The sequence below is a fragment of the Mustela lutreola genome, chromosome 9 (genome assembly GCF_030435805.1).
Source record: "Mustela lutreola isolate mMusLut2 chromosome 9, mMusLut2.pri, whole genome shotgun sequence".
NCBI lineage: Eukaryota > Metazoa > Chordata > Mammalia > Carnivora > Mustelidae > Mustela > Mustela lutreola.
The window spans coordinates 16,252,160-16,267,182 of NC_081298.1; the positions used below are offsets into that span (position 1 = coordinate 16,252,160).

The following is a 15,023-nucleotide window of genomic DNA, read 5'->3' on the forward strand; positions in this document are numbered from 1 at the left end:
ATGTTTTTTTCCCCTTTCATTCTAGTTATGTGGTGTTTTACATAGACTGGTGATTATATAGACTTGAACTACCCTTGCATTTTTGGAATCTATCTCTTTTTTGACTTATTCTTTCATTTTTATTTTATTTTTTATTTTTTAAAGATTTTATTTATGTATTTGACAGAGAGAGAGAGAGATCACAAGTAGGCAGAGAGGTAGGTAGAGAGAGAGAAGGGGAAGCAGGCTCCCCACTGAGCAGAGAGCCTGATGCGGGGCTGGATACCAGGACCCTGAGATCATGACCTGAGCCAAAGGCAGAGGCTCAACCCACTGAGCCACCCAGGCACCCTACTCTCATTTTTTTTTTTTTTTAAGATTTTATTTATTTATTTGACAGAGAGAGATCACAAGTAGGCGGAGAGGCAGGCAGAGAGAGAGAGGAGGAAGCAGACTCCCCACTGAGCAGAGAGCCCGATGTGGGGCTCAATCCCAGGACCCTGGGATCATGACCAGAGCCGAAGGCAGAAGCTTAACCCACTGAGCCACCCAGGCGCCCCGACTCTCACATTTTTAAAAAAAGATTTCATTTGGGATACCTGGGTGGCTCAGCCAGTTAAGTGTCTGCCTTCGGCTCAGGTCATGATCCTATAGTCCTGGGATCAAGCCCCGCATCAGGCTGTCTGTTAAGTGCGGAGCTTGCTTCTTCCTCTCCCTCTGCCTGCTGCTCTGCCTGCTTGTGTTCTCTCTCTGTCAAAGAAATAAAAACAGTCTTTTAAAAAAGACTGTATTTATTTTGCGAGAGAGTGAGCAAGCTAGCATGAATGGCAGAGAGGAGAGAGGAATAAGGAGACTCCCCTTTAAGCAGGGAGTCCAGGAAGAATCTATCCCAGGACCGTTATACTCTCACTTTGATGGAGCAATCCTCCAGGGGGGTTCTGAGGAAAGGTTTATAGGAGATTAAAGTTTGAAACTTTGTATGCCTTCAGATTTAACTGACAACTTGGCTAGGTACAGAACTCTAGGGAGGAAATAACTTTCCTTTGGAATTGTGCAGATGTTGCTCCACTTCCTTGCTTCCAGCATTGCCACTGGGTTCGATGTTATTGATTCATGTTCCTTTGGATGAGACCTGTCTTATTCCCTCTGGAAGCTTTTAAATCTTCTCTTTGTTCTCATTATTCTGATATTTTGCACTAATGTAGCTTAGTGTCATTCCTTTTACATCCATTGTGTTGGGCATTCAGTGTAACGTTTTAGTTTGGCCACTACTACCTTTCAACTCTGTGAACGTTACTTTAAAAAAAAAAGTTTTAAAAAAATATGTAATTTCTCTGTTCCTCTTTTTTCTTTTAAAGGTTTTATTTATTCATATGACACAGAGAGAGAGAGATCACAAGCGGGCAGAAAGAGAGGGGAAAGCAGGCTCCCCGCTGAGCAGAGAGCCCGATGTGGGGCTCGATCCCAGGAATCTGGGACCATGGCCTGAGCTGAAGGTAGAGGCTTTAACCCACTGAGCCATCCAGGTGCCCCCAGTCCTCTAATTTTTAAAGTTCTTTCCCCTTTTTCTTTCCTTGTCTTTTTCTTCTTTTTTCCCCAAGATTTTATTTATTTATTTGAGAGAGAGAGAGAGAGAGAGAGAGAGAACATGAGAAGGGGGAGGACCAGAGGGAGAAGCAGATCCCCCACCGAGCAGGCAGCCCGATGCGGAACTCAATCCTGGGACTCCAGGATCATGACCTGAGTCAAAGGCAGTCGCTTAACCAACTGAGCCACCCAGGCGCCGCCTTGCTTTTTCTTCTACTTTCTGGGCACTATCAACTTTATCTTTCAACCCGTGTGTTGAATCATCCCTGCCATCAGTTTTAAATTTCCCAAAGTCCTTTCTTGCCTCTCAATGTTTCTTTTTCTGGGATAGCAGCCATGGCTGGTAGAGGGAGAACTTCCACAAGGGGAAGGATCAGTTCTTCTTCTGTGATGAGTAGGGGAGAAGGAAGGAGGGATATGGGTGGAAGAAGACTGGCAGATGAGGCGGCAGGAAGGTGGGGGTATTCCTTCTGATGACTTCCATTTTCTCTGTGAATGAGCATGACAATGAGCACATATATTGAGACGACAAGGGAAGTTAACAGGGCAGGAGGTTTGAAGACAGTGAAAAGGGAAATCAAAGGTAATACACTGTTCAAAAACCCAGCTGCTTCCTGGGCAGCCCTGAGGGTCCACACTGAAGCTGGAGACCATCAGTCAACCATGGCACCAGTGGGCTTAGTCAGATTAGCTCCGGGTAAAGGTGTGGAGAAGATGGGCGTGGACAGCTCCGTGGTTGGTGTTCTAGCCGAGCAGTCTGGAAGAGCAGTGGGGCCAAGAAATCGAGGATATTGACAACAAAGGGGTTGATGGGATTGGACAGGGCATGTCTGCTGCTTTTGTTTGCTCACGGTCTCTGGGAAACTTAATGAAGTTTGACGGTTTAGCTTGACATTTTCCACCTGAAAGTTTGATGTTACCTTTTTTTTTTTTTTTTTTTTTTAAAGATTTCATTTATTTATTTATCTATCAGAGAGAGAGAGAGAGAGAACACGCGCACACACAAGCCAGAGGAGCGGCAAGCAGAGGGAGAAGCAGACTCCCCGCTCAGCAAGGAGCCCGAAGCAAAGTGAGACTCGGTCCCAGGACCCTGGGATCTTGACCTGAGCCGAAGGCAGACGCTTAACGACTGAGCCACCCAGGGGTCCCAGTTTGATATTATTTTAAAAACTGTAGGGCTTCGCTGAATTTTCCATCCCTGTCCACTGTTTCTGGAGGTTCCCATTGTTTACGTTTCTCTGTGTAGACAAGTAGACTGGTTTATCTTTACCCTTTGTTCCTTACCTTTAAAATAGAATAAGGACCCCCTAACAATAAAGGGAATGCTTTATTCTCTTCAATAATGGCGCTATTGATATTCATTTTGGTGTTTTCTGGATGTTTTACCATGAAAATAGAAACAGACTCTGACTGTGTATCACCCAACGTTCAAAGTTTATTTATGTTGTTTCAATACACTGACATCACACCACAGCTTGTAAATTTTTCTCCCTCAAGAGCCAAGAGTCATTTTATCTTAAACCAGAAGATGCTCTTAAAGAACACACACACACGCACACGCGTGCACACACACACACGGAAGATACAAAAACAATCCCACCAAAGTGCATGTGAATGAAAGTGCAAACAGGCTTCGTTTTCAAACTCTGGGTCCGTTCTCTCTGCTTCAGAAATTTAACAGAAAGGTCCTCACTGACCTAAGCCAGGGCCGGGCCGGGGGCTGGGTGCAGCTGTTGGGGGCCAGAGTGTGAGCCGTGTCTGCTGCCCAGAGCAGGGCGCTGGCGCATCACCTGCATCCCCGTCAACGTGGGAGGATCTCCTCTAGGGACAAGATGTGGGTGAAGGGGCCAGAGGGCCGACTGCTTTCCCCCTTTCTTATGGTTTCTTTCTGAAGAGTTTGACGTTGGTGCAGAAAGTGCTGAGGTCTCCAAGTTCGGAGGCCTGGGGCCCCTCTCCTCAAGGCCCTTGGTAGTCCAGCCTGCCTCTCCCGTCGACTGCGAGTGTGGCCGGCAGATCCGCGTGGCAGAGCTGTCCCAGTCCTGCTCCTCGGGAGTGGGGAGCTCCCACGGCACAGCCGTGCATCCTTGCCGCCTTCTCCTCACACCACAAAGCCAGCTTCTCCTCAGTTTCAAAGAGAAGCCGACCAGGCCAAGTTGCTAGAGAGTTCTGCCACCACCCAAGCGAACCAAGGGAGAGAGGCTCGGACTGGCCCCTCCTGCCTCTTGGCCAAAGTGGGGCACCAATGCAACCTCTGGGAGCCTGAGCCTCAGCCAGAGGCAGGGCCTACCCACTTTCTTCTCAGGAAGGCTGTGCTCAGAGCTGCCTCTAAGGGCCGAAAGGGCAGGAACATTAGAAGTCCTGTGGGAGTTCAGCGGGGCGGCTGAATGGCTGCCCCGGCCCAGAGCTGTCTGGGCCCACAGGAGGGAGAGTCCCCTACTGGGCTGTGGCAGGAAATCAACAGAGCTTTGGGTATCCCACTTCTATGGGAAAGATAAAGCTTCATATTTTAACAATAATAGCCCTTGACATTTTCCCAACACTGAGCCTCACAGATGCACCTGTCAAACACTTCTGGGGGGGCGCTGATGTGCACACACATACCACGTGACTGAGGGAAGGGTCGGGCTCTGCACCCCGCAGGCCCATCGCAGCACCTGGGGCCACGGGAGCTTGGCGGTTGCCCCTCACCTCCCTGTGGGGCCAGCTGCTCCGGGCCCTCTGCCCCTGCCCCACCCTGGTTGGTTTGGCAGCGGCTCGGTGGAGGCTCAGCCCCCACTTGGACAGAAAGGTTGAAGTCCCCGAGCCCCAGCAGACACCCGGCTGGCAGTGCAAGACAGATGGAGAGTGGTAAGAAAGGCTTACGGAACACAGAGAATTCAAAGACAGAAGAATTCACCTTCCCAACTCCCAACTTCAAGGGGGCTTTGTAAGACCTCAAGAGCAAGACATTGACGGGACAGGTCGAATGTGATGTTGTGAGGTATGCGCGCTAGACCGAGCGGCACATCCCCACGGCAGGAGGCCTGGCAGGCATGGGGTCCTCACCCCAGGACCAGTACCCTGGCTGAGATCCATGCCTGCAGGGAAGGATGGTAGGCCCAGCTTCTGGGACCATCATGCTTGCTGGAGATGCCCCTCTGGGGAGCAAAGACCCGAGATTGTCTGACATACCCTTGTGCTTGCCTCTTCCCCACACCTGATACAGGAAGGGTATATGGGGAACCCATGTGGAGCCTTAAACTCTTCCGCACAAGTGAAACAGGTCCTAACCATCCACTCTGCTGGAAACAGGGTTTGGCGTGGGCCACCACAATGCCAGCTCATCAGAACAGCATGCTCAGAAAGGCATCTGGGCTTGGCATCCCGAGAAAAGCAGCCAGAGACGCCCAGTGTATCCTAGGACAACCTGTTTCCAAAGCTCACCCATCCACGGGGGAAGAGCCAGTGGGGTCTGGGTGGGCCCTGCCCAGGAAACCAGACAGCGGAGCAAGTACGTATGTTTGTGGCTGGGTCACTTCCTGGCTGGAGCCAAGGCAAGAAAAGCATGGAGAGAGGCCCAAGAGAAATTAGCCTCTGACCCGAGGATTCCCCTTCTAATAGATTGTCCTTAACCGCTAAGATAAAGACCCTTTGGTGATCACACAAGTCAGCTAGAGATGTGGGGCGGCCAGAGGCAGGGCCCCTCCGGTCTACTCCACCGGTAATGTTCCCCCAGCCCAGTCACACCCTCACTGGTGTGCCTGCTGGCAGATGAGCCCCAGGACTCGGGGGCTAGGACTCCCAGGTATCCTGTAGGAAGCAGCCCCAGAGAGAAGGAGCACCAACCCCTGGTAAGTCGTAGAGGGGGGTGGGGGTGGGGGTGGGATACGAGGAACTCGAGTTGGGAAGGAAGCGTTGGCTGCGGAGGGAGGCCCAGCTTGGGCTGGAGGTGAGCCCGGCCCCGAGCCACTCACTTTAAGGTGTCATCGGCGTTTTTGAACATGAGAATGGCGTTATAGATCTTCAAGGCCGGACCCAGCTTGACGCTCATGATCTTCACAATGTCCGCCTGTGTCAGCAAAAGGAAGGCCTCGCCGTCAATCATCTGAGGGGTCGGGGGAGGGAGGCGGAAAGCGGAGAGGGTGGAGGGAGAGGGCCGCGGGAAGGAGTGGCGGGGAGGTGGGCGGGGGATGCGTAGGGAGCGGGCGGGGGAGAAAGAGAAACGGAGTCAGGGATGGGGGAGGGGAGGGGGGGACAGAGATGGGAAGAGGAAGGAAAAGGAGAAACGAGGGAGGGAGAAAGGAAAAAAGGAAGATCGCCATGGGGACAGAGAAGGACAGAGATCTCCACTGGCTCCCCCACGTTCACCCACATACTCTTTCTCTTTCTTTCTGCTGCCTGGTCTGAGGTCAGTGTGTGTGCGTAATGTCTTCTGAGTCCTCCCGGCCAGTGGCCTCAAAACACCTGCCCCAGGTTAGTGTCCCTGCTGCTGGCAGGTCAACACGCAGGCGCAGGGGGCGTGCACAGGGGATGCAGTGGGATGTGCACGGTGTCACCTATGAGCTCTTCTTGCTGGGGGTTTGTGGGGAGAGAGGATGGGAGAGTGATTTCGTCTGAATCTGGGCTGGGCCAACCGCCAGACTGGACAGACTACCCATGAGACCGTCAGTCTGCTTTGCCCTAATTTCTCACGCTAATGACTGGTCTGTGTCCCAGCCAGAGAGAATCTTGACGTTGTGTGTGTCTGAGTGGACCATTTCAGCCCAACCACGGCCACTCCCTGGAGCGTGGTCCAGATCCTGGGGGGTGGGGGGTGATGCCACGGACCAGATCCTGGGAAGGGTCATCTTCAGCTCTCACAGGCGTCCTGCTTCCCACTGAGACCCCATCTGATGCTGGCCGTCCACCCTTTGCCCCTTCTGGCCACTGCTTTTGTGTCCCAGACCATGACGAACTGAGACACCCAGCAGGTGCTCAGGGTGGGAGAGAGCCCTTCTTCTGACAAGGGGAGGATGTTGTAGCACCTAACTTTCGTGTGGCTCTGTGGCTGCCTGAATGACTACACTCAGCAAGGAGTTATGACTGTCGTCACAGAGGGAGACCTCTAACCAGTGCCACATGCTTCTATCTCGTGAAACAGGTGTGGTAAAGGTGTGGCTGAGTCACCAAATGACAAGGTGTATGACACTGGAAAGGCTTACTGGTATTAGAGATGACAGGATCAAGATTTAAAACAATGAGACTATGAAACCAACAAAATAACATTTAATAGGGATAAATGTAAAGTTGTACATTAGGTTAATAAAAAAAAGAACAGTGGTACAAGTAACAAACTGGAAAATGTGGTTAGAATATAATGGAAATTGATATAATAAACGGCACTTGGGGACTTTTGTGACCTCCAAGCTGGTCTGATGTGGCTATAATGAAGCTAGTGCAAACTTAATTTTTGCTTAAAAAAAAAAAGAAAAAGAAAAGAAAAAATTATATAGGGTTTGCGTCTAGGGGAAGAGAAAACAACCCAAATATCCAGTAACAGGAGAAGCATGGGCTCTTCATAAAATGGAGCGGTACTGAGCAATACGAATGGACAGACCACTGGTTATACACGGTAACACGGATGAGCCTGAGAAACGTCACACTGAGTGAAAAGAGACAGACACCAAAGGATAAAAGCTGCACCCCCCTTTATGTGATGTCTGAGAACAGGTATAACTAACTTACGGTGCTAGAAATTAGAACAGTGGCCACTGATGAGGGCAGGGACTGACAAAGGGGCCAAGAAAGACTGTAAGAACTCCCTGGTATGATGGGAACGTTCTAGATCTTGGCTGAAGTTCTGGGTTCAGGTGTGTTCGTCTCACAAAACTCGTGGAACTGTACTTCTAAGGTGCGTGGATTTTGTTCCATGTACATTTTTAACTCCATTAAGAAACATCTGGGGGTCGGTTCAAGGATTCTAACAAGTGTGCCCCTGCGGTGAGTGCAGCTGTTAAGGGGGGCGGCTGTGCCTGGTGACAGGTGGGGGTATCAGGGTGGGGGCTGGATGGGGAATCTCTGTACTTTCCTCTCCATTTTGCTATCAATCTAAAACTGCTCTGTAAAGATAAAGCCCTTTTAAAAACAAAACCAGAAAGCATGTACGGGAGAACTCAACCGGTGTGTTCTGTGCTGGTCAGAAAGCATCTGACACCGGGGTACAGCCCTGAACACATATGTCAGAGTGAGACCACCAGCCCAGGAGGCAAGCACCCGGAGTGGGGTGGCATCTGTGGGCTCCCCCGCACGAGGTTACTATGAAGAACCGGCTATGCTGGGTCTAGAGGGAGTGAGTCTTCTCGGGGAAGAGGAAGAGACTTCTTTCCTATGGGCGCCTTTCCCACTTATGGGGAGCTGAGACTATGCTTTCCTGGATGAAGGGGTATGGACGCGTGTATTCTTGGGAGGGGAGATCTAAACAAACTCCAAGCTACCCTTCCAGTTTCAAACTGTGTGAATTCGGAATCACGATAAAAATCTTCACTTGAGGACTTAAGGACGACTATTCAGAGTTGAAACCACCACTGAGCCCCCCTCCCCCACCCCAGTACCAGGCATTCTGTTATAGTGATAGGATTTGTGTATTACTCTATAGCAGGCGAGCGATATAATTATACTAGACATTCTGGTATCACGATCCATTCATCATGGCCATTGTTCAGGACAGCCCTGTGAGGTTGTCACCGTTATGGCCGCATTATCCGTGTTTTAACTCATTTTATAGATAAGAAGATGCAGTCACACACAGTAAAGAGCTCCAACTGGCAGAACTGGGATTCACACTCACCCTGTCTGTAAAGCTATGGTTCTTTTATGTACGACTTACTGCTTCTTGTCCTTGGTAAGCTTTCGGGTCTTGGTACTACGTATGTGTTAGGACCCTGGCGAAAGAGGCAGACCTATGCCTTTCAGGACCCACTTGAACTTACTGTCCCTAGTGAGCTGGGTTTGGAAGGCAGGCCGCAAGGAGAGCAGAGGAGCGAATGGAGCCCCGTCTCCGAGAGGCATTCTCCTTCCTGCGGTGATCTGAACACAGAGGGTTTACAAGCTGGGCCACGGTCCGTACTGGATTTTTCCCAGAGTCCCCACAGGCAGGACAACAGAGGGCCCTTCCTGGCAGGGGGCAGCGCTGCTGAGGGCATCTGCTCCCTGTCGTCTCAGTGACCGACCCTTCTGCCCCACTCTGCACTTGTACCTCACCTCATCTTTGAAGAGTCGTGCCTGGTCCTCACAGCCGGTCAGGGTCTGAACGAAGCTGAAGACCTTGGAAACCAGAGAAGCACCTGTTGCCAAGGGGATGGGGCCTGGGAGCGCAAGGGAGAGGCGGTCCCACGTGCACTGGCTGCTCTCGGGGCTTTGACAATGTCATTTTTCCTTATTAGCCTGCGAGGATGCTTGTGTCCCTGCTGCTGGGTGAGCGAGCCGGGGCCCAGGGGAAGTGTCTCTCCCGCTGGACTTGCCTGGGGACTAGAAGTGCGGGGCGCCCCCACCGGCCAGGGGAGGCCTGCTGAACCATCGATCGGCCCCCGCTGGGCACCCACCCAGAGGGACCACGGACAGGAGACAGGAGCAGCAGATGCTGCCAGGAGCCGAGTCCGCTTCTGCCTGCCCGGGGCCTTTCCTGAGCCCTCCCGCCAGGCTTTGGGGAGGGCACAGTAAGGGAGAGGAACGGGGATGGGTCCTCGCTCTCACCTCATTAATGGTCCACTTGGCAACTGCAGAGGCGGAGATGCCCGCCACTCCCGGCAGGAGCTTGCAGTGCTGTTCCCAGCACACAGACAGCGAGCGGTCCGGGTGGGCCGACAGGGCTGACATGAAGAGGGACTGGTGCATGGCGTCCGCGGCTAGCGCTGCAGGCGGAGGCAGAGGCCGAGGCCAGCAGGCTGACTCTGAGGACGAAGCTGGTCCCCAGGGCCCGCTCGTACCCCTGCCCCTTGGGAGGACCGCGGCCCCTTTCTGAGAGTCTTACAGAGCCAAGAGGGAGGGCGATGGGACCCCTCACGCCCAGCTCGCTCCCTCTGGCCAGGTACGCTCCTCACTTCACAGACTTCTGGGGCTCAGCTGTCAGGAACGACCCCAGCCCCCTGTCTCTGAGGCTCCATCACCCTGGGCCCCACGAGGAGATGCTGTAGCATTCCTGACTGTTCTCTAGATGCCCTGCAGCAGAACGGCCTCTACCCGCCAAGGACCTCAGCCCCGGCAGCAGAAGCCCATTCGGTCTGCCCTCCTCTTCTTGAGACCTCCGGGGCCCCGAACCACTGGCGGGGGGCGAGGGAGATTCTGTGCGGGAACCGGGCCTGGAAGCCGCGGCCATCGCCTCCGGCTCCCGTCCTCGTCTCTGTGCTCACCTGAGCCCGGTCCGGTTTGCCCGCTGCCTACGTGGACCTGCTCGCCACCTCCACGCTACCTGCCACCCGCCGCTCTGCCTGCAGTCCCAGCTCCTGGCCTCCAGCCTCGGCTGCTACAGGGTCTCCTGTGGGACTCCGCTCTGCTGGGCCTCCTTCTTGGCCAGGCCTGGCGCCTGCCTGCCTGGACTTCAGTTACCTTTGGCCGCTCTGACAAGCCTGGCCCCTGCCTCTCTCACCAGCCTCGGCAGGCCTGGAGCCACGCGGTCACTGTCCCACGGGGCTTGCCCTGCCTCTAACAGTCCAAGAGAGCTGCCTCTTTCCTGTTCACGGGGCATTGGTTCTGGACACGCGGCTGCAGCTCGCCACCACCCCCTTCCCATGGGGCCTCCCCTGCTCATCAGACTGTCCTTCCCTGACCTTCGGCCCCTAAGCTTCAGCCTTTCACCTCAACTCTGCACCTTGCAGCCACCCCCCGAGCCTCTGGGATCCTATCGGCAGCTCCATGTGCCGTACTCTGCAGCTCCTCCTGCCATCCCTGCTCATCGGCTCCAGAGAGCCCTGCCTTGGGCACCACGAGGCAGCTGCCACCCCGGCAGCCTCTCCCCTGCCCGCTTCCGCCCCAGCGCTTTGTTCCCTGGCCACAGGTCTGGCCTCCTGCCTTTGAGGTCCTGTTTCTGGTTCTCCAGGTACTGGTGGAGGAGTCCTGGGGGACAAGGCCAAGAGGCTGTAGGGAGCTTTGCTCCTTATCTTTCTTCCCCAGAAAGATATCACAGGACAGGAGCTCTCACTCGCCGTCGGGGTGTCTTACCGAACTGCAAACTGCCTTGGAGCCGGTCAGAACCTGCTTAAGTTTGTTTTTTGTTTTGGGGTTTGTTTTTTTTTGGCCTTATAAACAACGGAAACATATTCCTGACAGTCATGGCAGCTGGGAAGTCCAAGATCAAGGCACCAGCAGATTTGGTATACGGCGAACGCCCACTTCCTGGCTAACAGATTGCCAGTTTCTCACGGGGTGTCATTTCGCAGGAGCACTGGAACCTCTGAAGTCTCTTTTATAAGAGCACGGATCCCATTTGTGAGGGCTCCACCCCTATGACCTAATCACCTCCCCAAGGCCCCACCTCCTAATACGGTCACACTGGGGATTCAGTTTCACATATGAATTTGTGGGGGGACACAAACATTCAGTCCATAGCATTATTGTTGTTGTTGTTATTATTATTATCATATTATTGGATAAGCCCTTCTTCACCCTCTCTGGGCTGCAGCCTCCGTCTGAAGAGACTTAAGTTCTCAGGATGCTTCTGGAATGAACACACAGGCACACGCCCTCTGGTGGTCAGAACATGGCTCTGGATGGCAAGCTGGCCAGGTGTCCGTCCCACAGACGGCTAGAAAAGGTGCCCACTACAGTCCCATCCCCAGAAGTCCTCACCCTGGGGCCTGAGAGGCTGGCCAAGCCCCTCCTCACTCAAGCCTGAAGCTGCACGACGTGCCTTCTGCTTCCACCAAGAAGAGTATGGACCGGCAGCACGAGGAGGTCAGCCACACTCAGGGCTAATAATACCAGTAGGGACTGGTGTTAAGCCCTTTACTTGACCTTTTCATTTAAGCCCCCTACTGCCTTCTGAGGTGGGGCGTACTAACAGCATTGCACAAATGAGCCAGCCGAGGCTCAGAGAGGGGGTCACCTGCCCGAGGTCTCACAGCCTGTAAAAGGCCATCTGACTCCAGGGCTGTGCTTTTAACCACCATCCTAGATACTGTCCAGGTTGCAGAGACTATTCCTGAAGAACTGGAATAGCTTAAGCGCTGCCCACCAACTAGGCATGAACTAGATGCTCTCCTACCCACTCTTCTGGCCTCAAAGACAAGGGCATTCCACTCGACTGAGGTGAGATCCCCAGCATGCCTGCTGTGTGTCAGGCCCTGTGTCAGTGCCTGAAGCTGTGAGGTCAATCTGTCACCCAACGGGAGGCTCAGTCACCCTGTCCCTCCCTTTGGAACGTGCCATGGGGTTCACTGTGTTCCCCTCAAATTCACATGGTGAAGACCTAACCCCCAATGCCCCTGAATGGGACTATACAGTTAATCCTTGACCAGTGTGGGAGGGGTCAAGTCAGTCATGACCATACAGTCAAGTCCACGTAGAACTTTGACTTCCCCCAAAACTTTGCTGCTAACACCCCACTGTTGACTGGGAGCCTTACCAACATCATATACATTACCATAGGTTTTCTATGTTATATGGATTATATACTGTATTCTTTTTTTTTTTTTTTTTAAGATTTTATTTATTTATTTGACAGAGAGATATCACATGTAGGCAGAGAGGCAGGCAGAGAGAGAGGAAGGGAAGCAGGCCCCCTGCTGAGCAGAGAGCCCGATGTGGGACTCGATTCCAGGACCCTGGAATCATGACCTGAGCCAAAGGCAGCGGCTTAACCCACTGAGCCACCCAGGCGTCCCTATATACTGTATTCTTTCAATAAAGGAAGCTAGACAAGAAAACGTTATTAAGGGGCGCCTGGGTGGCTCAGTGGGTTATAGCCTCTGCCTTTGGCTCAGGTCATGATCCCAGGGTCCTGGGATCGAGTCCCGTATCAGGCTCTCTGCTCAGCAGAGAGCCTGCTTCCCCCTCTCTCTCTGCCTGCCTCTCTGCCTACTTGTGATCTGTCAAATAAATAAATAAAATCTTAAAAACACAAAACGTTTTTAAGAAAGTCCCCCAAAAAATATATTGGCAGTACTGTGCTATAAAAAATTCACATGTGGGGCGCCTGGGTGGTTCAGTGGGTTAAAGCCTCTGCCTTCAGCTCAGTTCCGGATCCCAGAGTCCTGGGATCGAGCCCCGCATCGGGCTCTCTGCTCAGCAAGGGAGCCTGCTTCCCTTCCTCTCTCTGCCCGCCTTTCTGCCCGCCTCTCTGCCTACTTGTGATCTCTATCTGTCAAATGAGTAAAAATAAAATCTTAAAAAAAAAAAAATTCACATGTAAGTGGACATGCATAGTTCAAACCCCTTTGTTCAAGGGTCAGCTGTACTGGGAGACAGCGTCTTTCAGCAGATGACTAAGTTCAAATGAGGGCATCAGGGTGGGTTCTCATCCAATCTGGTGTCCTGACAACAAGAGCAGTTTTGGACACGCGCAGAGAGACACCGGGAGCACACACGCACAGGGGGCAGACTGCGGGAGGACACAGTGAGAAAGCGGTCATGTGCAAGCCAGGGGCAAGGTCTCAGAAGAAACCCACCCTGTGGATACCTTGATCTGGGACTCTGAGCCTCTGGAAGTGTAAGAAAATAAATTTCTGTGGGTTAAGTGGCTAAGTCTGTGGTACTTGGTCATGGCACCAAAGCTAAAACAAAGGAGCTGGAGGGGTAACTGACATCTGGCTAGGTGCTTCCACACTGTTACACCAGTGGCAAGGGCAGAAGTCAGACCCGAGTCGGAATCCCAGCTCTACCCCCTACAAGTTGATTGACTTCGCCCTCTGAGCCTCCCAGTCCTCTTCTCTCAGCAGAAGAGAATGGTGTCCATGTTATAGGATGCCTGTGAGGGTCAGCGACCGTGTATGTAGAGCGCCTGTGACAGTGCTGGGCCCACAGTAGGTACTCAGTAAACAGCATCACTAAGTAGTTATTCCAGGTACTGGATGCCCGAAAGAAGTATTAGTCATGTCTTCAAATGAGGCTGAGACTCGGAGATATTAAGTGACTTGCTTAGGGTCACGCAGCTAGACAGTGCAAGCCAGGCCTCCCTCCCAGGAGGAGCAGAGCTGGGGGCCTCCGCCTGCTGCACAGTGGGGAGCCTGAGGCCCAGAGACTCACAACAGGGTCTCCGGTGAAGTGGGGCTGGAGCCTGAAGGGCCTCCTGAGCTCTGGCCTCTGCTCTGTGCTCTGCGGGGCGTGAAAGGAAGAGGCGGCCTCCCTTCCACTTCCCCTCTGGGTCCCCTCGTGACTCATCCCACCAATCACTAAGCACTCACTGCGAACACGGTGTGGAGGGCATGGCAGTAGAGGACTCTGGACTTACTTGGAAAATCTTCCTGCGGGATCTTCCGGTATTTAGGAGGGCGTCCAATCCTGGAGAGAGAGGGACCCGGTCCGTGGCAGGGCATCAGGGCCTGGCCTGGCCCCAGAGGACACGAGGCCCTGTACCCTTGCCCTCCGCACCGGCCATGATGGCGAGGCTTCTTCCTTAGGGAGAAGCCCGAGAGGTTCCTCTTACGGGCCGAGGCCTCTGTGTCGGATAACTCCGCCTTCAGCCGACTCTGGTTCCTCTCAGCCAGCGGGCAGCCCGAGAGGCAATGGTGAGCTGTGAACTTGCCTGTGACGTGTCCGGAACCATCACAACCAGGAGTGGGGCACTTCCTGGGGAAGAGTTAGAAGGAGAAGGCTTACATTGGGCTGAATCCACTTGTCCCCACTGAGCCCTTCCCCAGGCTGGTCCCCTTCAGAGAGTGTTTTGGGGAACCCTGATGGGCCTCACAGAGGAGGTATAGAGGACCCCTCTCTGAACAATGCCTGAGAGTCTCTAAGCAGAAGCCCTTCGCTCACCGGTGGTGAAAGCTGTACTTGGAGGTCCGAGTGTGTGGCAGGCTCCGACAGCTGAGAGGGGGACAGCCCCCGGGGGAGGCAGAGCTGGGCTCTCTGGGTCCTGGGGGAGCAGGAAGAAAAGAGAGTTAGCATGAGGTCCTGGACTGGGGGTGGGGTGGGGGATGGAGAGCAGGGAAGGAACAGTTTCTCTGGGGAAGGTCAGCACTAGGAGCTAGCGCCCACCTAAGGGGCCCTAACGTAGACTGTGACATCATTTCCTACTAATGAGTAGCGCCCCTCCTTGGGGAATGAGGGCTTGGCTCTTATACGCTTTGTCAAAACCCCAGGCCATGTCCATTGTCTATGAGAGGAGATCCCTATGGGAGAAAATCAACTCCAAGCTGGTGTGGGCACAGCGGTAGCTTAGAAGCCACATCAGGCACAATTATGTTACCCTGTTTGCTTCCCTGTTTCGTTCTTGAGACTCTGGTAACTTTCTTTAGGCCCTACTCGTATTTGGAGAAAAATCGAGAAGGATCAACACCGCATGTGTC

General features: G+C 53.2%; 1 protein-coding gene across 8 annotated transcripts in view; it reads right to left on the bottom strand.

Moving 5' to 3' along the window:
* Positions 1 to 2,977: 2,977 nt before the first annotated feature.
* L3MBTL1 (L3MBTL histone methyl-lysine binding protein 1) overlaps positions 2,978 to 15,023 on the bottom strand; it is a 36,322-nt gene continuing 24,276 nt past the window's right edge. Inside the window, exons 17-22 of one of the 8 annotated variants that reach the window (XM_059133110.1) lie at positions 14,491 to 14,590; positions 14,107 to 14,304; positions 13,967 to 14,016; positions 9,277 to 9,434; positions 8,785 to 8,847; positions 2,978 to 5,650 (exon numbers count right to left, since the gene is read on the bottom strand). In XM_059133110.1, coding sequence (XP_058989093.1) covers positions 5,516 to 5,650; positions 8,785 to 8,847; positions 9,277 to 9,434; positions 13,967 to 14,016; positions 14,107 to 14,304; positions 14,491 to 14,590 — 704 coding nt within the window. In that variant the 3' untranslated portion in view covers positions 2,978 to 5,515. Of the gene's footprint in view, positions 5,651 to 5,681; positions 6,118 to 6,788; positions 6,998 to 8,784; positions 8,848 to 9,276; positions 9,435 to 12,584; positions 14,017 to 14,106; positions 14,305 to 14,490; positions 14,591 to 15,023 lie in introns of those variants that run through there. The other 7 variants (XM_059133111.1, XM_059133112.1, XM_059133113.1 and 4 more) reach the window with 7 other exon arrangements.